This window comes from Watersipora subatra, chromosome 1, assembly GCF_963576615.1.
Source record: "Watersipora subatra chromosome 1, tzWatSuba1.1, whole genome shotgun sequence".
Taxonomy (NCBI): Eukaryota; Metazoa; Bryozoa; class Gymnolaemata; order Cheilostomatida; family Watersiporidae; genus Watersipora; species Watersipora subatra.
This window is the reverse complement of record NC_088708.1, coordinates 27489405-27513574: the sequence shown is the minus strand read 5'-3', so window position 1 is coordinate 27513574 and position 24170 is coordinate 27489405. Positions and strand designations below refer to the sequence as shown.

The 24170-nt window shown below is 36.5% G+C and overlaps 1 protein-coding gene across 4 annotated transcripts in view; it reads right to left on the bottom strand.

The window, feature by feature from the left end:
- The window catches only part of LOC137392871 (thioredoxin domain-containing protein 11-like), a 43858-nt gene extending 27093 nt beyond the window's left edge, over positions 1-16765 (bottom strand). For 3 of the 4 annotated variants that reach the window (XM_068079242.1, XM_068079233.1, XM_068079218.1), the window contains exons 1-11: positions 16755-16765; positions 15909-16276; positions 15427-15655; positions 14514-14634; positions 13711-13817; positions 11742-11835; positions 10659-10771; positions 6115-6183; positions 5391-5522; positions 4699-4881; positions 4203-4337 (exon numbers count right to left, since the gene is read on the bottom strand). In XM_068079242.1, the coding sequence (XP_067935343.1) occupies positions 4203-4337; positions 4699-4881; positions 5391-5522; positions 6115-6183; positions 10659-10771; positions 11742-11835; positions 13711-13817; positions 14514-14634; positions 15427-15655; positions 15909-16258 (1533 nt within the window). In that variant the 5' untranslated portion in view covers positions 16259-16276; positions 16755-16765. Of the gene's footprint in view, positions 1-4202; positions 4338-4698; positions 4882-5390; positions 5523-6114; positions 6184-10658; positions 10772-11741; positions 11836-13710; positions 13818-14513; positions 14635-15426; positions 15656-15908; positions 16277-16628; positions 16690-16754 lie in introns of those variants that run through there. The other variant, XM_068079224.1, reaches the window with a different exon arrangement.
- Between the last annotated feature and the right edge of the window lie 7405 nt (positions 16766-24170).

Here is a 24170-nt window from a genome sequence, read left to right as displayed (position 1 = left end):
TCTCAGGTTTCTTAATTCAAAAGAGACAGAGAAATGATTAGGTTAGCACTTACGATGTTTATTTAATCTGGAGAAGAATGGTTAAATCTTTCAATCATATAAGAAAAAAATCCCCAGTTATTTGCAATGACTCAGATTTTATTTATACATTGATTTATTGGGTTTATTGGGTTACTCACTGTCACCTTAAGTTGTGTTGCAGTCTAACCATAATAAAATGATGTCATATAACACGACCTCTGAGTGCTGATGTTTGTAGGATATCAATAAAAATGAGGATATAATACCATTATTGATGTTTCCAGGACATACTGCCAAGTAGACAATAGGCTAGGCTACACTTTCTCTTAAAGGTTGACTTGCAACAAAATTCACTTTACAGTTATTTGGTATCAAGAGATTCACCATGTCTTACTATGTTGTGCAGTAGGTGCCAAATAGGTGGAAATGTGATTACAAGCTCTTAAAAGCTCAACAACGAAAAGCCGCCGTAGATTAAAATCTCTTTATTTCGATGACGTAACCACGAAATTTGGTTATTGTCTTGTCACGTATGTTCTCACGTGAATTGAAAGGCCAATACAAAGCTCAATATAAAACTTATCGTAGTACTAGTTTATCACAAACACTTCGGGTTTTACCGAAGACTCCGTATCAAATATAGATGCTCGCTACTTTACAGTTTTGTTTCGGTTTGGTCTAATCGGCAAGTCGTGATCTGATCATGTGACCCAATACTTCGCAAATAATTTCTGCAGCACTTTTCAATTATCACAAGTGACCAACAGGCTCGTCATGATTATCAAACAATGATATGTACTCCTTCAAGCTAAGGCTAAAAAATTAAACGAATTTTTACGGTAAGTTATAAGATATCACTGCTAAAAGTGACAGCATTACGATGACGATAAAACAGACGCGTAAGAACAATAGACATAGTTTTATTGAATGCGTGAAGTATATTTGTGAAAATATTTCGACGAATAAGGTTGCAAGAAAGTGTAAACAGAAACCATTTCTCACAACTACATCACATTTGAGCCGTTTTGGAAAGGAAATCCGAACTACGGCGGTCTCGTGTGGCTGCGATTTTCTGTTCGTTTTTGAGCTTTTAAGAGCTTGTAATCACCTTTCCACATATTTTGCACCTACAACACAACAGAGTAAGACATGGTGAATCTTTTCATACCAAACAACAGTAATGTGAATTTTGTTGCAAATCAACCTTTAACAGTTTAAACCCTCAAAGTTGTTGGGTTGGCTGATAATGAAAGAAGACAACTTCCCTAAAATTTTATAATATACTGCAATTTTGAGATGTTAAACCAAAACTGCCACGAACAACTTTTATCGTATTTGCTAGGTAAATCAGACACGCTGTTTCCGAAATAAAGATTAGGCCACTAACTTTCAGAGTAATGAAGGATTTTTTATAGTGTTTTAATATCGGTCTCGAAAACAACATGATCGGCATAACAAGCTCCGCCCATAAATACGTGACGTAACCTAGCTTTTTAGGAACAGAAGTTACGTAGGGATGTTTAGACCGATTAAGAATAATAGAGATTAATATCTAAATTCAGCCTTAAAAATAATATCAGTCTTTTCTGAAAGGTAGATAAGCTATTTAGCATTGCATATTTAAAAAGCGCGATAACGACGCTAGCTTGTGATAAAACCGCGCTTTTTGAGCTCATTTTTCTTGGCGTCCAGCCCATTTAAACGTCATGTAACAAGCTGCGAGCAATTTTAAATAGTTTATATCCCTTTCATAAAAAACTGAAATTATTTTACAGGCTGGATATAGATAATAATGGGTTTTAAGACACCCATCTCTATTATTCTAAATCGGACTAAACATACCTAACTTCCGTTTCTGAAAAAGCTAGGTTTCGTCACATATTTATGGGCGGAGCTTGTAATGCCGATTGTATTGTTTTCGAAATGGATATTGAAACGCTTTAAAAAAGCCTAAATGACTGAAGGTTAGTGGACTAATCTTTATTTTGAGTACAAAATCGGAATCAGCGTGTCTGATTTACCTAGTAAATACGATAAAAGTTGTTCGTGACAGTTATGGTTTAAAGGATGCATATATGAAGAGGCAGTCGGGTGTATTTATAAAAATACAGCCTTCATATACTGAACTAAATTGTTCCACTACCCGCTTCGTATATTAAACCTATTGTATGTCGGAGCAAATATTTCTATGAAGATGCATTGTAATTTGTTTAATGCATTCCACAACCAATAAAACTTTAATAACTATTTAGTAAGAACTGCACGTAATTACACAAAGTACTAAAAATATATACAAAACTAGTACACAAACAACTAAATTAATAAAATAATAAGCAATCAAAATATTTCATTATTTTATCGTAGAAACGGAAGAGTAGACTTGGCTATGCGTGGGTTCCGAGGTAGAGGTGGTGATAGAAATGCAGTAGGTGATATAACTTACTCTAGTTTAAACTAAGTAAATTTTAAACTAATTTAGTTTAAATATTTTAATTATTTTATATCTTTATATTTTCTTGTTAATTTTCGCAGGCCCCTCTACAGTTACCTGTGAAACTGTGATGATTTACAAAACATCGCAAATTATGGCAAATTTAAATATTAATACCGGTGTAAGAAGAGGTCGAACTGTACATTGAACTGTAAAGAATTCATAACAAAATGAGTTAAGCCGTGGTAACACGATGGCCGAAATGACTTAAGTTTGGTTTAGAGGTTGTTTTACTTCGGTTCGGCTAAGCCACATGTCACATGGCATCCGAAGCCACTTCGCTTATTAGATACCATACGCATGGAGACAGGACACTGTTTCATTGGTAGTTTTTATGTATTTGAGCTAAATATTTCTATTGTAAACAAAAAACTTTGAGGAACAATTAATAATTATAATTATGCAGCAGATTTATCAGAAGATCGTACAGTTGCTCAAAATAAATCACTCGATACAAAGATTTTGCCAACCCTTCCCATCAACAAAATTATATTTTTTGTTAACATATGAGTGTTTTTCTATGCTGAGTACATAACAAACAAAAACGGTCTTTATCATAGAACTGTGGTTTTACATAAATAAATCGGTCAACGATACTTCATCAGGATGAATATGACACATTACTTCTAATCTACACAAAAGAAAACCACAACCATTGTCTTACATTTATGCAACACAATCACAAGTCCGGGTGAGCCTTGTCGTAAATTGCTTCATGTTGTTTATTTAACGAAATAAAAATATCGTCCCAATTCTTTGTTAATTTTGTTCACACGCACGTAAGGAGAAATGTGATGCGTGCTCGCTAGAATTTTAACCAGCCAATGAGAGCAAGGGTTCGGCCATGAAATTTCGAGCAGACCAGAAATGTCTTCGGCCGAACAGTTTACAACTGACAGTGACGTCGTTTTGCGTCATTTAGTTTGTTTCGGCTCTCATGTGACCACCCCTTTAGCCTACCCTTAAATTCCAATCAGATGACAATAATGTGTAATATAAAAAAATAAATTATTTAACAACTGGTACAAAAAATGTCTAGGTATCACTATAATGCAATATAAAGTTAATTGCTTTGGCATGTAAATGTGTTAAAAACTCAGTGCATACTGATGTGTTGTGATTCTCTTATAATAACCACTGAAAAGCTTACTTATAGCTCTGATGGTAGAATAGTACCTACAGCGGAACTAAAGGATCAGGAACTGACAGCGAAGACATTTATGGGACGATAACTCTCAGCCGAGTTTACAAAAATTAGGCAGCCTCGTCAATTTTCCTCATAAATTTAATGAGCAAAGCTCTGCTATACGTGATTTTCAGCACAACCTATATGATTTGATTACAGTAAATCGGCTAAAACAATACCTTTCACTATAGAGTAAAAGGGTCTTGTCACCCCGCATGACGGAAGGTAAATCTGTAGTTATCATAAAATACACTCTGGTGAGAAATGCCCAGCTAATCCTTGATACTTTGGGTAATACAATGCTAGCTAGTTGTACATGTATGCGCATAACCATCAAAGCAATAATTATTAAGAATTGTTTGACTTACTGTAAACAATGAGTAACACCATCACAAACCCAGTGTCTGCACTCTAAATATACTTTCATCTGACATTTAATCTGTTTCAAACTAGGACAGTGATAAAGAAAATTGATATTCATACGACGGGGAAAACTATGTTTACCTCATTGTCATGGAGACCTGGCAGCTGACGTCGAACAGATGAACACGCATGCATTGCTGTAGGTAAACTTTTTTCTTTTAATAGGTTTTCACAAGGACTACAGTTTCCTTTACAGGCTGTTCGAGACTCACAAACCTAAAATATTTACAGCAAAATGATTCGATTATGAGACAATTAGGCATTTGTGCAATTAGATTTGTTATAGAATAGTTATTAATTCACGGTTGGATAACTTCACAGAAAAAGGTAGAAATGTGAAATAACTATGTTTGCGTGCGTCATTAATTATTATTATTACATAATAGACCTAACAGGTCATATACTTTCATAAAATACAGGATCATACTTACTACGTGTAAATGCATAGAAGCAAATGCACTATTTTAAAATACTCTGTGTACAGACTACTACATATTCTCTGATGGAGAAAACAACTCCCACGTTGTCAAACGAAAGCCAGTATACCATATACGTACAATTGAATGCTCAGACTCACCTGACAGAGAGATGAGTTAGCCACGGTGTAGCAGCATGGCATCACAGGTGACTCACAGACCATGCAGAAGGTGGCTGATGATTCACTGCGAGCCTGTATTGACCCTCTTATAAAGGATTGCACCTTCTTTTTAGCCTCCGAACTACCGTTGCACGAGTAATAATTGAGCACGACTTCGCGCAACTAAAAACAAAGACAAATCTTGTCACTACTAACATCTTCTAAAACCTAGTTCTGTCTCACAAACTCTGCTACTAAACACACAGCTACATGATCTGCTATACAGCTATCTGTGTATTATCAGTCTAAGAGAGAATTACCTGCGAATCCATTTCGGTCTAATAAAAAACAAAGACAAATGCAGTTGAACCACCGACTAAATATCCCTCAGTGTGTTAGTATTGCAATCGTAGTTCGTCATTTAACACCCATGCATCTTACCTAATACTATGACTGACTGCGATGTAGCCATATATAATTTTCACTTACCTAATAAAAATATTAGCAATAGCTAAAACATATGTAGAAGTTTGTATTGAGAAATAAAACTAGGGGTGACAGTCTTTCTGTAGGCCTGTTAACGTCGACCGAAGACATTAGAAAGGAAAGCATAGCATTATCTACACATATCAAAGGTTAGTTATTTCACTGACACCTTCCGTGTATAAAAAAAGATTTAGGAATAAACTCACGAGCATTGCATCACGGTTGTGGGAAGAGCAGGCATCATAGGGAGTGAGCAGCAGCACTGTTGGACCAGACTTTAGCGTTTTATACAGCTCGATAGCCTTCTTTCCTCGAGGGAGAAGCCATTTGACGAGAGGCTAATGGGGGAAAAAACTCTGTTCACCAATGGTAAGTGAGAAAAACCAGTCAACTCTTTGAAGTCTAGCCATGTATATACAAGCAATCCACCTGATTCTAGACTGTATTACCAACTTCGTCGACTGTGAAAGCACAATTCCTTTTAAACTGAACATCATTTTGAAAATGCAAGCTTGCAGAACTCAATGAAAAAACAGAAATCAAATAGAGTAAATGGTTCTTTTTCACACTCTTTCAAAGAAGTGACGTTTTAGAGGTAACTGAAGAAACATAATGGTTGATGTACGCCGAGTCTGATACAGTCTGTATATTTGTTATGAATAGAAAAACAAACAGTTTTAGTGTAAAGCTCTTTTTGCTGATAAGAAGAAGTTTTCTAGTTTAGTCTGTCTTAGTTTAACAAAAAAAAGAAAAAGCATTCAAACTATTGCTAAAAACCAATATATTAGTGACTGGCTAGGAGAGGAGGATACACCTGACTAATGGGTGAGTGAAAGAAGGAAGAAACCTTGAACATGGACTGCGGGATTAATTGACACAGGAAGTTTAGGTCGAACCATAAACGCAAGTACTCAACAAGGTACTGCTTACCTCAGCTCTGTACTTGTTCACCCAAGCTGATATGGCTGTAGAGGTGAAGTTACGCCCTGTTGGATACACCTGAAATTAATGCTCGAGGCGGTTATTACATATCAGAATGTATGGTAGTAGTAGCCTGTAGCCAACATAAACTAACCCGTGGATAAAGGTAACAGCTGACAGTCTTAAAACAGGACAAATATAGAAGCTGTAAGTTAGTCATGGGAGTAAAAGGGATCGATTTCATCAACACAATTCCAACCGGTAAAAGTTTAAATAAACTTTGCATTATAAAACAGGTAGTTGGTCGTACGTGTTGATATACATACTAGTTATAACTAGATGTTGTAGTATGATCTTGCTGTTAACTGCCCTACATGTTGACACTTGGTTCAACCAGACACTTGCTTTAGTTCTATAATTATGTACTCTTCTTTGTACTGCCATTATGATCTACCTACTTGTTTTTGTTCAGTAGTTCAAATACAGCTGAACAAGTTATCAAACTAACTGGACTGCTCAAGACTTTTTAAAACAACCTATATATATATATATATATATATAGATATATATATATATACAGGACAGATAGTGCAGTTGGTAAGGTATTGGGACCATGATCATTAGGTCCTCGGTTCAAACCCCAACAACTGCACTTTTCTGGTGGTCCTTGGACAAGACCCTTGCTTGTATAACGTCTACAACCTCTATGATGAGTGCACTAACCAAAGCCATGCCGGCTCGGACGTCGCCCGATCAAACAAGGTCCGCGCTGCCTGTAGCTGAACCAGGAGAAGGCAGTGAAAAATGGGCTACTGGTTCAAAACGGATGAAATGGACTCGGACTGATAACACGGACCTCATGCAGTGCTACTTTATGAGTGAACCTCAAAAGTGGGGCTATATGGGAAGGATGCGTCAACTGTGGATAAAAATGCGCCCTGAATTGCCACTAACCGCTAAGCAACTTGTAGCTCAGAGGAGTAACATAATCAAGCGGCAGCTCATATCAGAACTTGAGGTAGATGAAATTAGGGAACAGTTCACCCAAGTAACCTCAACCAACGAGGAGTGCATATCTAAGAGAGAATTGCATAGTGAGAGTGATAGTGCATCTTAGTGAGAGTGCATATCATCACACACTGTCACACATACACGATCATGTGTTGACTCACGGGTTGAAGAAGACATGCACTTGGACCTTGACCCAAGGGTGAGAGAGCTTGCGGAAAATATCATCAACAAGATGTCAGCTGCTAATGATTATGGAAGCAGGGTACCACTACGAAAAGTTAGCAAGGCCATACCTAAGAAGCTGTTAGAAGACATTAACATGGCACTGGAGTCAATCTCAACTGGATCAATCAGTGAGACTAATGCCTCAATCTACAGTACAGCAACCGTCATCTTGGAGGAGATGGATATTAAGCCAATGCCAACAAGGCTTCAAGCCATTCCATCCTGGCAGCTGAGGCTACAAAATAAGATCAAGGACTTGCGCAAGAAAGTTAGTAGGCTCAGTGAAAAGTCTAACCACAGTTTGGAGCGTCCAAAAAGGGAAGCCACAATAGAAGCTCTAGAATCTGCCAAACAGCAGCTAGTAGCACTCTCGACACGACTGAAGCGGTACACCAAAGAGCGGGATAACAAGAGAATGAACAAACTGTTCATCAATAATCCATCTAGAGTGTATTCCTAGTTCAAAGGTGAACTGCAGAGGCCAATGTCTGAGCCTCCCCGATCTAGCACTTCAAAGTTCTGGAAGGACATCTGGGAGAAAGAGACTACTCATAACACCACTGCAAATTGGCTGAAGAGGCTTAAAGAGAGCCATCAACACACTGTGGCCCAGCAAGGACTCACCATCAGCGAAGAGGACATCAAGTGCAGAGTGCAGCGTATGAAGAACTGGGCAGCACCTGGCCATGACATGATTCAAGCCTTCTGGTTAAAGAAATTGACATCACTTCACACTAGAATGGCTAAGCAGATGGAATGCCTAATAGAACAAGGTGACCATCCAGAATGGCTGACCAAAGGACGAACTGTACTTCTGATAAAAGATCCAAAGCAGGGGCCGATTCCTAAAAACTATCGACCAATAACGTGCTTGCCCACCACTTGGAAACTGCTCTCAGGAATAGTTGCACACAAACTGGAAGAGCACATGAGTCACTATATGACCAGTGCTCAGAAAGGAATTGGGCGCAACACCCGAGGAGCTAAACATCAGTTACTGGTGGATCGGACGGTCTGTCAAGACAGCAGGAGAAGGCATACCAATCTTGCCATGGCTTGGATTGACTACAAAAAGACCTATGACTCAATTCCCCATAGTTGGATACTTGAGTGCCTCAGTATGTACAATGTTCACCCTGCTCTTGTGGCATTCATCAAGATGTCAATGACCAAATGGAAGACAGAACTGGAGGCTAATGGCAAAAAGCTGGCGAGTGTACAAATTAAGCGAGGCATCTATCAAGGTGACTCCTTATCACCGCTGCTCTTCTGCATATGCCTATACCCTCTAAGCAATATGCTAGAGGAGACTCAATATGGGTACCAGTTTAAGAGTGGCACCAAGATAAACCACCTCTTCTACATGGATGACGTCAAGCTGTACGCTAACAAAGAAAGGGACATTGATTCGCTAATACACCTCACTCAGGTATACAGCAAGGACATCAGAATGACCTTCGGTATTGAGAAATGTGGAAGGCTAATTCTTAAGAAAGACCATTCTATGCTCACAGATGGCCTAAGAATGCCAAATGGTACCATCAAAGATATAGAAGAAGGGTACAAGTACTTGGGGATTATGCAAAGCAACATCAACCATGAAGCTGAGGTACGTCACAAAGCCATTACCGAATACAAGAAACGCCTCGGCAGATCTTACGGAGCCAGCTCAATGCCAAGAACCAAGTCATGGCAATAAATACCTAAGCACTGCCAGTAATAAGATATCCAGCAGGCATAATAAAGTGGACTGAGGAAGCCATCAAAGAAACGGATATAGCAACTCGTAAACTGCTGACCATGCATGGAGCACTCCACCCAAAATCTGATACTACTAGATTGTATCTTGATAGGAAAGATGGCGGTAGGGGACTCAAAAGTGTACAGCAGACAGTGAAAGAGGAGGAGCAAAGCATCAAAGCATATGCAGCCTCCATGGCCATCTCAGATAAGTTGCTAGCTGAATTTCAATCGGCTGCTCTTACAACGGACCTACACCCTGATGATGAAGAAATTGACTGGCACACGAAACCTCTTCATGGTGCTTACCACCAGCAAATATCTAAGGTTGGCGATCTTCACCAGACATATATGTGGCTGAACGAAGGAAACCTAACGGCCAATACAGAGTCGCTAATCATGACAGCCCAGGAGCAAGTGCTCCCAACAAGGCAACTCCAAACGAAAATCTATCACACTAGAGACGATCCTAGATGCAGACTGTGCAAAGATGCACCTGAGACCATCCAACACATCATCAGTGGATGCAAGCAGCTAGCAGGGAACGCATACACTGAGCGGCATAATCATGTCGCAGGTGTTGTGTATAGAAGTCTATGTGATGAGTATGGCCTTAATAAACCACAACGCTGGTGGGAAGCTCCTGGTAAGGTCAATGAAAATGACCGCACTAAGATCCTCTGGGACTTCTACATCCAAACTGACAAGCATGTCCTGGCAAACCAACCAGATATAGTGGTGGTAGACAAGGAGAACAAGAGGGCTACTATTATAGATATAGCAGTACCCAATGACTACAATATAGCCAGCAAAGAAAAAGAAAAGGTAGAAAAATATCTCCCTCTTGGAGAAGAAATTGAAAAATGCTGGAATGTAAGAACAACTGTAATCCCAGTAGTCATTGTGGCACTGGGCGCAATAACACCGGCGCATAAAATTTGGCTTGCCCAAATACCAACAGCAATCAACTCAGGTGAGTCGCAGAAAAGTGCGCTATTGGAAACAGCTAAGATCTTGAGGCGAGTGCTCAAACTCCCAGGTCTCTGGTAGGAGACCCGAGTTAGAGCAGAATTTACCACCCATACGGGGTATCCGGGGTGAGGAAACAATTTTATATATATATATATATTTCTCAAAGTTTATGTTATTATCTGTTGTTGTATTAGATATTAGAATTTTGGAATAAAGAATCTGTACCGCAGAAGATTTGATCTCAAACCCTCCAATTCACCAGTCCGATGCTTTACTAATTCAGCCACACGAGCTTGATAAATTAGCTTTCCGTTACGACGCACCTTCATGAGAAGGTAGCTCTTATTGATAAGCTTACTTAAACTATCCATTGGCAATATGTCGGACCAATAGCAAGTAGCAGTCTCATTACCTCAAATTGTTTATAAGCTGATTTTTAATACCCGGGCAACGCCGGGTAGCACAGCTAATTAAACAATAAAGTTGAACAGTATGTACTATTTAATCTATGTAGATTGGCTAGAATAGTTGTTATTTGCTATGAAACACACTCAGATAGCCCCAACACACAGAGCGTTAAAAAACTGTCATGTGACTCAACCCACCAAATTCTCTTCAATGCTGCGGACAAGCATTAGGTTCCTGTCCTCATTCATAGAATACTGAGAGGCAAACTTGTGGTCGGACAAAACACCGAATCGTACGGGTTGAAGGAAATCTAAAAGCAGAATTAGTGGTTGCAGCTAAGGAAATGTGAAGGATACCTATAGGCCCAGCGTATGATATATTAGACATCAACTGTTACAGTGCTTTGCCAGTGGCATCTTGAATCCAGGTGAGCTAATTCAAGTGCTGCAGACATTCAAACAGTCAATACAAATTGTAAACAACAGTTAAAACTACTAAACCAAATTAATCCCAGACTTGGAATATTACTTAGTAGCTAGACAGTTACCATATAACCTTTTAAGCGGGCTTTGCCTTTAGAAATATGGATTGTCTTTTAAAAATTCCAAATAATTTGCTAGTCTTAATAAAAAATAAAAATTATTTTGATCACACTCGATCTTAATGGATAGAATTATGACCATGTGAAAGACGCTTTACAGCATTTGACAAAGGTAAATAATTATATATGTGGAGTTGTTTACCCTTGATAATGATACGCTATAAAAATGCTTCTAGACAAATTAGTCACCATTTGTGGCAGAATGATATCTTCTGACTGATATTTTCTGACTTCCACATTTTTATTTATAAAAATCTCTATTTTGTGAATTGTATTTTAGAAATAGATTTTTAAATGAATCACATTGCAACAATGATAATGTATTTGCTATTTACTACCTTTGTTTCTGTTTTGTCACTGCGATGCATATGTTAAGCTTTACATACAACCAAGCCTTTGCAAAAACTTATCACTTTCAAAATCTTTCGAACAAAGCTTGATGCAGATTTTGTTATTTATTAAAATGTGTTTCACCTAAAAACAATTTTTAAGCTACCCTGAAATTAAAAGTGACAAGTACTTGACAGAAATAATACAATTTTTAGATTAAAATCAATGGTAAATACAATGTAACACACATTGCTGCTAATGCGAAAAACCTTTATACTAAAGACTAGATACTCAGCATATCTACTTGCGCTTCTGACAAATAAAACGCAGAAGCAAGCAAACAGCTCACCTTTCTCTATGGAACGTAGAGAGGCGTAATAAAACTGCTGGAACCTGCCAGCTGGCTCTGTCTTTGAAAGGTTGAAATAGCCAACTAAGGAAGACTGCAAACAGGTGTGACAGATGTCAGCTAATATAAGCCATATCTATCATATGCTATATATAAACAAACAAATACCCAAATACCGCGTATATACATATACATACATTAGGGTTATTAACTAGCACAGTTGATCATTACGTGTAACGTAACGATTATTAAGCTGGCTTAAAACACGGCTATTGTTTAAAAATTTAGTAAAAATTGAGGCTACTACCTTACGAGGTAAGTTACTCTAATTCATTGGGTAAGTATTTTATTACCAGTGTGTGTATCCTGTATAATAGATATGAGATCTATCGTATCTATTATATAGTATGTATATAATGGATATGATGCTTTAGATGCCATAGCTAATATGCAGCTAAAGCAAGTCATAGTTATTATATATTACATATCCATGTACATTATATATTTATATAACTTAAAATCATACACTTTTCTAAATAAAACCAACATTGCAATCCACATTATTCCATTCCATGCAGTAAATTTCATTCCATCTGGAATGAAAATTACTACATGAATAAATGTGAACAATAGCAAAGGGAATTAATCTATCACGTTAAAATTATAGGTAAACATGGACAAACTATTCTATGGAGCAGAAACAAAAACAGAACATCTCTTAAGCCAATGCTAAGCTTTACCACAACAGGAGAAGTGTCTGTTCATCTGATGCCAAGGTTAGAGACTGGGATAAAAAATGGCAATTTATGGGCCTTTAACTTATGACATTCAGCTTATTAGACACTCTAACACCTGCCTTATTAGACTGACACTCTAACACTTACCTTATTAGACCGACACTCTAACATCTGCCTTATTAGACTGACACTCTAACACCTGCCTTATTAGACTGACACTCTAACACCTGCCTTATTAGACTGACACTCAAACATCTGCCTTATTAGACTGACACTCTAACACTTGCCTTATTAGACCGACACTCTAACATCTGCCTTATTAGATCTTCACACTAACACCTGCCTTATTAGACTGACACTTTAACACTGGCCTTATTAGACTGACACTCTAACATCTGCCTTATTAGACCGACACTCTAACATCTGCCTTATTAGACTGACACTGTAACACTTGCCTTATTGAACTGACACTCTAACACCTGCCTTATTAGACTGACACTCTAACACCTGCCTTATTAGACCGACACTCTAACATCTGCCTTATTACACCGACACTACTTTAACACTTGCCTTATTAGACCGACACTCTCACACTTGCCTTATTAGACCGACACTCTAACACTTGCCTTATTAGACTGACACTCTAACATCTGCCTTATTAGACTGACACTCTAACATCTGTACTAATCGAATGTCTTCCCCAATTTCATAATAATTGTGCAAATAGTTCTTCTCTGTGCTTTATGATAAAAAGAGTGAACAGAAATACGATAAATAAAGTTAGAAAAAAATATGATCTATAGATAATTTCCCACGGCACACCTGACCACATCTAATGGCACGCTAGACTTCCAATGTACTAGTAATTATAACAAGTTACACTTAACAGCTATTTAAGGAATATGTCAGCATCAGCAAGTAGCAACAGTCAAATGCTAAACATTCACCTACTAAGTTTAGCCACATAATATACGGTAGTTGTTAATTATGAATAGGATGGCGAGACATCAATTGTTTTTCATTAGCTCGTTTCTTTAAGAATTCTTTAATTAAAAGAGCTATATCGAAGAGTTATCCGCTTGTGACAAACAATACCAGCAAGCTTTGCTGGAAAATTTGCCAAGATGAGATAACTCATTTGTAAGGTTCACGCGCATGCCTACTTTCAGTTGTTATGGCTTATTTAAATAGCAAGAGTAGGCAGTGGAAGATTCAAATCCTAAAGGGCCTACCTCATGGCTAGAAACAAAACTGGTGAGCTGACTTGAGTTAAATATATGAGTGATTGGATTGAGCAGAGATTCTATGAACCTGACAAAATACTCGGCCTTGGCAACTCCTACAATAGCAGTATGTATGCATCATAACATTGTAGCAGCAGTAGAATATAAATCAGAAAAATATAAAATTAGCCATGAGTGCCTATGTGTGTAATAGCCAATAGAACAGCCAGTTGATGTGCAAAACCACAAAAATATATATAACAATCTGGGTGGCTTAACAAATGAAGCAGATTTTGTAATGATGGTGTAAGTGGGTTAGTTAGAAGGGTGTATTTCTAACTGGCTATACATCGGTGCTGCTATCCAACAGGAAACAGCGAGTGACACTAGAGAGTGTCTTATGAAATAGGCAGGGTGTGATGAGCTGTTTTAAAAACTTTGATAAGCAAAATGGGCAAATCCGAAAACTGAGAGATGAGAAATAGACCAAATTCAAAATCAGTAGAAAGGTAGCGGATATCATAGTATTAATAATTATTTACTAGCGCTAGCCAAATAATTTACATTGTGTTTCAAAATGGAGAGTGATAGAGAAAAGCTGATGGGAGTTGGAGCTTACATCTATGAATGCAGCTTAGCACATAATTTTGATAAGCGATAGTGGCAAACCTGATCGAGCAGCATTAGAAATAAGATAAAAATTTAATAAGAGTGCTATGTAAGCGAGGAGTTTGTATCCCGCTCTAGTTGACACTACAATATAAGACTAATAATAACATATAAATTATAATAAGTTTCAATGTTTGACTAACCTGTGTAGGAAAAGCCTATGTCCATGCCAGATGCATAAAAGTAAAAAGAAGGAAAACTGTAAAATTTATATTTAGACTTGCATTGGTTGGAGTTGGAGCAGTCAATGGCTATGAATGGCACCTAAAATATAAAATTAGGCTATAATATAAATAGAGAGTATAAGTGTGAGTAGACTGTAAGCTAATCAGAAAATGTGATTGTAAGGATGTGAGGAAAAAATAACCAATTGGGAAGCAAGCTTGTAAGCTGTAATTACGAAACAAACCAAACAGGAAGTTTGATTGTAGGAGTGTGAATAAAAGACAAACCATACAGAAAGTTTGATTATAGGAGTGTGAATAGAAGACAAACCAAACAGGAAGTTTGATTATAGGAGTGTGAATAAAAGACAAACCAAACAGGAAGTTTGATTATAGGAGTGTGAATCAAAGACAAACCAAACAGGAAGTTTGATTATAGGAGTGTGAATAAAAGACAAACCAAACAGGAAGTTTGATTATAGGAGTGTGAATAAAAGACAAACCATACAGGAAGTTTGATTGTAGGAGTGTGAATAAAAGAACAAACCAAATCGGACGTTTGATTATAAGTGTGTGAATAAAAGACAAACCAATAAAAAAGGACAACTTCAAAAATGCTATAGTAACCACCAAAGAACACATCACACTGGTCTGATTAGTAGAATAGTACCAAAATAGTACCGGATAATGCAAACCACTATTATAAGAGCAAATCATAGTGATACAGTAATTTGTTTGAAAAAGTTGAACAAGTAAATATAAATTGAAGTTTTGAATTATTCATGTTAAGTGAAAAGAAGTAGCAATATAATGACACAAATGACAGAAGAATTACAGACTAACATGTCAAACATACAATTTGATGGTCAATACAGTCAGCGGTGTCACCTACCCTGTCGTTGAGCATATTGGCGGCTGTCTCAAATTCCTTACGAGCAAGCATGCTATTCAGAGACCATGAAGCGTAATACATGACAAATACATAGCCATTTTCCTTGACAACTTTTCCAGCCACATGTAGAGCCCCTGTGTATGAGTCATGTACTGGGCTTTCAAAAGCAAAGAACGGCTCCGCTGGTTTTGCTGACTGATATATTGTAGACGGTCCATCTGTTGGCACACTGCAGGAAAAAAATTAGACTGAATACTGAATAGTTGCATGATGATGTAAAAAAGTACACTATAAAAATATTCCGTACTGAATTTAAGATCGCCAAATCGCTCTGTAATGAGTAATTATACAGCAACAATACCATATTCAGATTTACAAATACTCCTTCTTTACTTCCACTTTCAAAGTTATTAGGTTGCCTATAAAGTGCTCTTATAACATGTGCTATCAGTTACTTTACATACTGATGAAAGATTGCAAACCTTGTTAGAGAGGCAGAGAGACTCTCCCTTGATGCTTGAACTAACTGCTTAGCAATATCAGGAACTAAGATTGCAAAAAAATAGCACACTGCCACGCCCATAAGCATCTTGCAGTTCGACAAAGAGTTGCTTTGTGCTCTCTGTTCATCTACTGGCACCTCCTCAAATGACGGCTCCGAACAAGTTAAAACTGCTGAGGAGGCAAAGCAAGATTTCAGTGAAGCTTGCTTGTCATCATCTTTTGTCTCTGCTTCAGCAGATGACAAATTAGTTATAGATTGGTTAAACAGGGTTGAAGAGCATTTTACAGGCTCAACAACATCTCCAGAGACTAGCGATGAATTGCTCATCGAAACGCTACCAACATTCTAAAACATAAATTAGTAATTGTACGAGCTGTGCAACGTTAGTAGCAATTTCAAGTACTAGCAGTTGCACCCATAATAAGAAAAAATACAGCATATCGTGGGCTGGGCGCAAAATTGTTGCAACTTTCCTAATGTTTTATATGAAGCTACAACAATTTTGCACTCAGCTCACAATATGGTGATCAGTGGAAGGATTAATATCATTGCCACACGTTTGAAAAGCGTGACCAATGATATACAGCCCCCCATATATCATGTATATGGGGGCTGTATATCATTGGTGTGACTCCGTGTTTCTTTGTTAAAAATAAATTATAAAAAAGCTATGTATACAACTTGATTTAAAGTTCACCTGTGATGCAACACCAAATTTCAACAGATTTTACTCATATAAGCACTAAAAACTGTTTCTTTGAAACATATTAAATAATTTTTTGCGACAGCAACAACCAAATAGAAATTCTAAATTAAGCCTTACGTGGGATTGCCTAGCGTCGACCTTGAAATATTACAATAGCCCACCAGCAGGACAATCTATTACATAAAAATAACCACAGTAGTAAATTCTGTAGATGTATCAACACTTTAATGACCGAAAAACGATAACTCCGAATAAAACATGTTAAGAGAGAAGATAACTACGAGTATCAATATTACAAACTTTAAAATAAAACAATTTTTGCCAATATTAATCTAAGATCTTCAAAAGATGTGTACTACTTTAGTAATGATGACAAGCTATTGTAGCGGCACTATAATACAATAATGTGCTCTGATAGATGTATGCGTCAGCATTGATTTTATGATTAGACATCTTCAAACCGACATCTCATTTTGCTCCCAAGGCTTTAGATTTTAGTTTTTAATCAAAAGCTTGTAAAAAAGTTTTCAAAAAAAATTAACTATTTTGTCACAAAAAATGGATAGGCAGTGAATATAATATAATAAAATCTGATTGATCCATATAGCGAGTTTGTAAATATGAATTTAGAAATTCTAATATTTAGGTATCTTACCGATTACAAATCATCAAGAATCAAATAAAAGAATTTTTTCCATTGAATATCTGGGTATGAATTTTAGGTAACTGAAGCATGCTCAGACTAATGTGCTTAAAGAAACGAATAGCTAATGTGAGCATTGATGGAATCCTAAAGGTTGAGAACAAGAGCAGATTAAATTAAGGAACATACGGTAGATGTTACAGAGCCATAAAAATTGCTTGATGATACAAACAGAACAATTAAATGGCTAAGAAAAATTTAATTTTTAAATTAAATTTAATCTGACTACGTAAATTAAATAGTAGTAATCAGAATTCTATCAGTGGCCACTTTGCAACTCAGTTATTGATGAGTCAGTTTCCAGCTTTAAAATGTTGCCATCTTTGACAATATAGTTTCTTTGTTAATTTTGGTTAAGTATTTTAGTTAGTATGGGAGATGTAAATAATCGAAGGCTGATTTGATTTTGACTGCTTGATCTTTGTTTCTAGTAATGTTAGAAGAATATTTGTAAGCTCAGTTTGGTAAGAAAATTAAACACCTCAATTATGAGTAACGAAAAGCTTTAAATATGTTTTAGAAATGCAGTATTTTACATCTTATCATCAACACAAAAAGCTAAAATACTTGTATAATTAACTCAGAAGCCAATATAATGGGATACTATATTAAGCAGCTTAATCATAATTGCTTGAAGTACATCAATTTAGTAAATTATATTAACTCATAAAATTTTTCTATCCAAAATTTCCATCAGTTAGATTTAAAATTTTAGTTTTTAAGAAGCATTCTATCTAATTTGTGTCCAGAAACTTAAAAAAACGAGTTTGATTAAAAACTCATCAATGCACCTTATAATAACCTCAATAACCTTGTTCAAGGAGCCTGAAATATTTTGGTTTTCTAATTTCGCATTGATGAGTTTTTAATCAAAATTAGGAAACCAAAATATTTCAGGCTCCTTGAACAAGGTTAACACTTGTAATGATGAAAAACCTTTGCGGGACTAAATCCTCTCTACATAGACGTAACATACATCTCTCTACATAGACGTAACATACATCTCTCTACATAAACGTATGTTATGAAATCATGAGATCAAAGACAATCAGCTGGATTTAAATTCTGCATCTATTTGTAACTAGCAATAAAATTACAAACTAAAGTATTAAAATAGTTGAATACGAGAATGAGCCGAGTCAAGGTATTGGTTGGTTTTGTACTAGACCAGACCATGAGCTATAAGCCACAGCGTAGCATACCAACAAACTTGTACAGCGTAAATATGGCACATCATGTGTTATGATTATAATCTGATAGAGCACTTTATGCAATAAAAAGCTTTTATAATCAGTAAGCATGATCTATGACATGTATATGCATATTTGTCAACTAATACAAAAAATAACTTATCTTCTTGTCTTAGCTTTTCATGTTAAGAGCCACCACAAACACTCTTTTCCATTATATAGGATTTGTTGCGACAATTTGTTCATGGCGCAGAAGCAATTGTGGTTACATGCCCTTCCTAACACGCCAAAGGTCCTTGTGTGGCTCAAACAACCATCCTACTGATCATGTGATCATAAGTCAGAGCTCCAACCACTGACCCGGCTGCTAGCTACCAAAATTGATTATAATTATATAAAAAAGCTTTAAATATTTCCGTATTGCCTTTGAGTATATCAATAAAAAGTGCAATAACACAATATTGAATTGTATTTAATGATTAACATTTTTGAAGGTTGTAAAGGATGTATTTTCGACTATTGTAATGTTAGCTCTGACATTGCTGGTCCACCTTATATATCCTTTATTTAACACTACATGCAGCTGAACGTATCAATAGATATGAACTTCATTATCACCGATCAATGCTGTTCAAATCAAATTAAACCATGAGACAAAAAAAAGCGAACAGTAAATTATGCGTTTTAGAAGGAAAAACTTTTTCTGCATAACGTTGTTCTATAATGTAAATCGGCGAGGTGTTGGTGTCTGGTATAAGGTGTAGAGGATTTTCTGGGAATGTAGAAATGTAGTGGATGGTCAGGCAGATTGGAAATACGAATTGAGTATTTTAGACAGCGAATATCTAAAAACACATTTAGCTCTTCAGCATTAAGGACATGTAATGTATGTGAGCGATGTTTTACTGTATTCAAGTAAAAAGTTTTCTCGTGTACGCAATAAGGCATATTCGCAAATTACTGCTCGTTTTGTGTGCAATTTGTGTACTCTATAAAATGTTAGCTATTCTCTGCACTGAACAGCTGCCTTGAGATAAGGTGGTAAACGATGATCATCTGATGATCTTTGATGAAAAGAATTTATAGGCTGACTGAAGCAAATAAAACCACTGCAGGTTGATTTGTCATATGCTGCTAATGTCTAAGAAGTACCAAACCTATAAACCACAAACTATGCCTGCAGCCTAAACTGAGATATATTAAACTGGAATGCAAGCACAATTTATGTGAAAAAATGCTAGCCGAGTGTACAATTTTTTTATTGTCACATTTTCCTGTATTAATTATTATTTGAGAATTGGTAGTATTCGTGCAAGCACTGAAAGCTGAAAGATCCGCCATAAACAAGTCCTTGAACTCTTATTCATTTCAGAAGCAAACAATCTAAAGTATTCACATTGTTCACCCGGAATGTAGCGAGGCAAGCTATTGTTGTAAAAAGATACTTCTCTAGTTCCATTGTTAATATATAATATCCTAATGCATACAAATATACGAAGTTTCTGCAGTTTATCCAGGCCCATTATGCCAAACTATATGGGTGGGAAATTTGATACGGCCTGAGAAAATAATAGAGTGTTATCTCTGCCGAGTCTTCACTGGGCCTAGCTTTAATTACACTTTCTATGCTAGAGATATGCAGCCTTGTATGGCTCTCATTGAGTATTGCGTGTAATACTTGAATGGACGGGAATATGGAGCCACGCTATTGTATTGTCTGAAAATGGGATAAGCAGGTTGTTATTATAAAAGAAGACAAGGTGGTTTCTGCTCCTCTCAATGGTAAGTTAAATTCTTCCACTCAGAAACTAAAAATATAATGCATATGAATAAAGTATTTCAATACTATGAACATTTTTGTATTTCATTATCAATTCATCAAATATGTGACACGCTATGATTTATTCCAATTTTTGTAATAATTCTGTGCTGTTAAAACTGTAACGTGAATTAAAAAAATTGAAAGAAGTATTTCTGTACAGTATTTTAAATTCAATTACATAATGTACTAAGACTCATCATTTGTCATGACTCATCTCTGTTTTGTCTGAAAATGCTGTGAAGCAAAAAAGCAGCACATTTATATAAATAATTTAGAGTTGAAATGAAAGTTGCTGTATTTTATAACAAGTCTCTCTCGTTCATACCATTCAGATATTTGAAGAATGAACTCTAGATGATTTGAGTCACTTGAACGATGCGTAATATGAGGAATTTATTTTCCGTATGGGTGTATCTCCTTGCATGCGCTTTTATGACCTGGGCACGAGCAGCATGTCCAGAAAGATGTCAATGTTCTCCAGGGCTATCCGCCAGCAGCCGTCAGCTGATTATATTCAACTCTGCCAGCAGGTAAATTTATATATCAGCAGCTTATTGTGCCACACTCTATTTTTGCAGTTAACAACAATTCACATTTTGTTTTGACTTAGCAAAATACTTTGCCTTTTGAGATATCATCTACATGTAGGGTGTAAGTGCTGTAAACGTAAACAGGACCTGAGGCTACCAACAAAACGCACTGTGCGAAAAAGCAGACGGCGACATAATTTAGGTGTTAGTAAATCAAATATTCCATAACAGAGACTAATAGAAAAAATATGACATGGTGTCTTTGGCTCACAGTTATCTACCATAATAAATATATTACATTACCGGCAATAGTTTCATTTCAAACAAAAATGCTTTTCAAACTATACCATACAAGAACCGTAAAGCAAAAAAAAACAAACCAAAAAAAGGCAACAGTTAAACACTATAATCAAATAAATGGTTTGAAATATAACATTTAAAATATCTTTCCCTTCTAAGAGAACGGATAATAGGTGGAAGATTGTTAAAGCAGCTAGCAATGATATTTTCAAAATAATTGTTAGATGTTGTAAGTAATTTGCTCATACCGCAGAAGTTGAAGTGAATTGGAAACCTGTAACTATGCTGTAAAAAACGAGTACACAAACTAGAAAAGATCTGGAAACCTTTAATGGATGTAAAATAAACATTTAGCATGAGTAACATAGAAAAATAGTATAGTTTTATAATGTTATTTCTGTGGGAGGTAGAATGGGTTATTCTTGATTACATTGCATTTTTGATTCTGTGTGTATGCCATCTTTGACATGACCGTTGCTCACCTTGACCTTCCCAAGTAAGATTTGCTTTGCACCTATTTCGATAAGGTATACCTATTCTTATATACAAATAAATTTAAAATTATTTATAACTTAAAGATACGCGTAACCTCGTGCACGCAACCATGTATGAGAACAGAAACACAGGTGTTGGTATATCATAACTACTCAAATCTCCTTAAACAATTATTTGAATTTAAAATGGTTAAATGATAATGTTTAAGTTTGTAGATTTCAAATGAGCTCATGCACCATTATAAGATCTGGATTATTGAGTCCTAACTTTATGATGTCGATTTTTCATCTCAGCGAGTCCATTACTAAACTATTATTATTATCATCATTATAAAACCTGAAAGTTTGTCAAAAGATACTCTTCGCAAAAACTCTGACACTTGTATGTAACAGGAGAGGACTTACTAAATACAAGTTTCAGTAGTTTGGTAAACACTCCTACGAACATTCCATCATACTATGAGTCCCTCATACTCTGAGCCAACCATACCCTGAGTCACTCATACTCGGAGCCAACCATACACTGAGTCACTCATATACTCTGAGTCAACCATACACTGAGCCAACCATGATACACCGAGTCACTCATACTCAGAGTCAACCATACACTGAGTCACTCATACTCTGAGCCAACCATACCCTGAGTCACTCATACTCAGAGTTAACCATACACTGAGTCACTCATACGCTGAACCACTCACACTCTGCCACCTGCATAGTAATTAATGGTTAAACCCTTAAGAATGTTAACGTTTGAAAAACAACTTTTGACAACTATTGGAAACAGCTCTTAGTTGACTTAGAATGACACATTAATAGCCTTTGGATAAACAGAGTTTGATTGCTGAAAAGTACTGTTTAACATGAAAACCCCATCTGTAAATACAACTATACTATTGATCCTTGACTCGGAGGCCTGCCAGTCCCTCGAACATGTTTAGCTGACTCACTTCAGCATTGTGAGCCTTATAAGATATACTATGTACTTTACAATGCGCCCTGTCCAGGCTGCAAGCGATGTTTGGCCGACAGAGCCAGCAAACTTGGAAGAGATCCAGCTACCTCAATATGAATCCCTCCACTACTAAAGTTACATGCATAGGATTGGTTGAGATTCCAGCAAACCTTCCTAAAGGTACGACTTGTGACGAAATATGTCTCAATAACGCAGGCTATGGTAGCCAAACATATTTATATATTGGTTAATAGATTTAAGTTGTTGGTCTGTCGACTTGGAATAAGTAAGATGCTTGGCATAGAATAAACCTCACCATAGGCAAGATGTTTCTATTATTCTTTTAATTGCCAACAGTTTTTGTTACCTACTCTGGCTCCCTGGTCACATCATCCCACACTAACTTGAGTGATTATTAGATCACGTTAAGCCATTAAAATAATATCCATAGTATCCCGTACCACTGTTAGTCAGTACGAGAAGTGAAAGTGAGGTCTCATTACCAGTTCAGACACTTTGGCTACAAAATAACCGTTACCTGAAGCCTCAGGATCATTTACACTCATACCGTTGAGTTGCTGTAATTATCTATCCAAATACTTAATCTTTTTACACTCGACGATAATTTTCAAGTTGAATTTCAATCTGAATGCACTAACTTTAGGGCTCCAGTTTCATTTAATCTGACTAAATTAGAATCTAAAATATTAGCCTTTGATTAAATCAGGTGAGATCACATTGTTGTAGACACTGCACAGCTAGCGATCTATGGAAGCACCCGGAGAAAAATCTACCACAATGTACCCACTTCCTACCTTTCTCGGCCACAGCAGTTGACACAACTGAACACGGCGAATTTTCAAGGACTAGACAAGTTGGAGCAATTACACATCGAAGGAAACAACATAAATGTTAGTATTTATATACATATTTTTTAAACTCACCATCTTAGATTCTATGTTAAAACGAGTTGATCTGTTTACATGCTATTAGAGCTCTAGCCTCAGGAGCAACTGTAAAGTGAAACCACAAGTCATTGTCGTAAGCTGTTAGTTTCTTATTACTCTTTGATTTGTGTTTGCAGGCCATCTCCTGGGATCAGTTTGTTTATTTGGAGATGATATCCGTGCTTTCGCTGGCAGAAAACAATCTGACACATATTTATCCATATGCATTCAGTGGTCAGTACATATATCTACTGCTATTAGTAGAATGCTGTCATTTTATGTTAATAACCTTAAGTATTGTTCTCATAAAAAAAGATTGGACAAATTAGATTTTCATACACCAATAGCCCCACCCAAACCCAGAGCCAAATATAATAGCTGTAGAAACAAGGTGCACTTCATAAAGAAAACTCTAACACAGTATAAGCTCAGATGCTGGATCTGTCATGAAACCAAATCAGCAGCAATGATCCTGTCGCGTTTGAAGGTTTGCACAATTTGAAATTGTTGAATCTAAACAGAAACCAACTCGGAGTGATTGAAAACAATTCCTTCGCTAGACTAAGGCAGCTTGAGAAACTCCCCTTGGCGA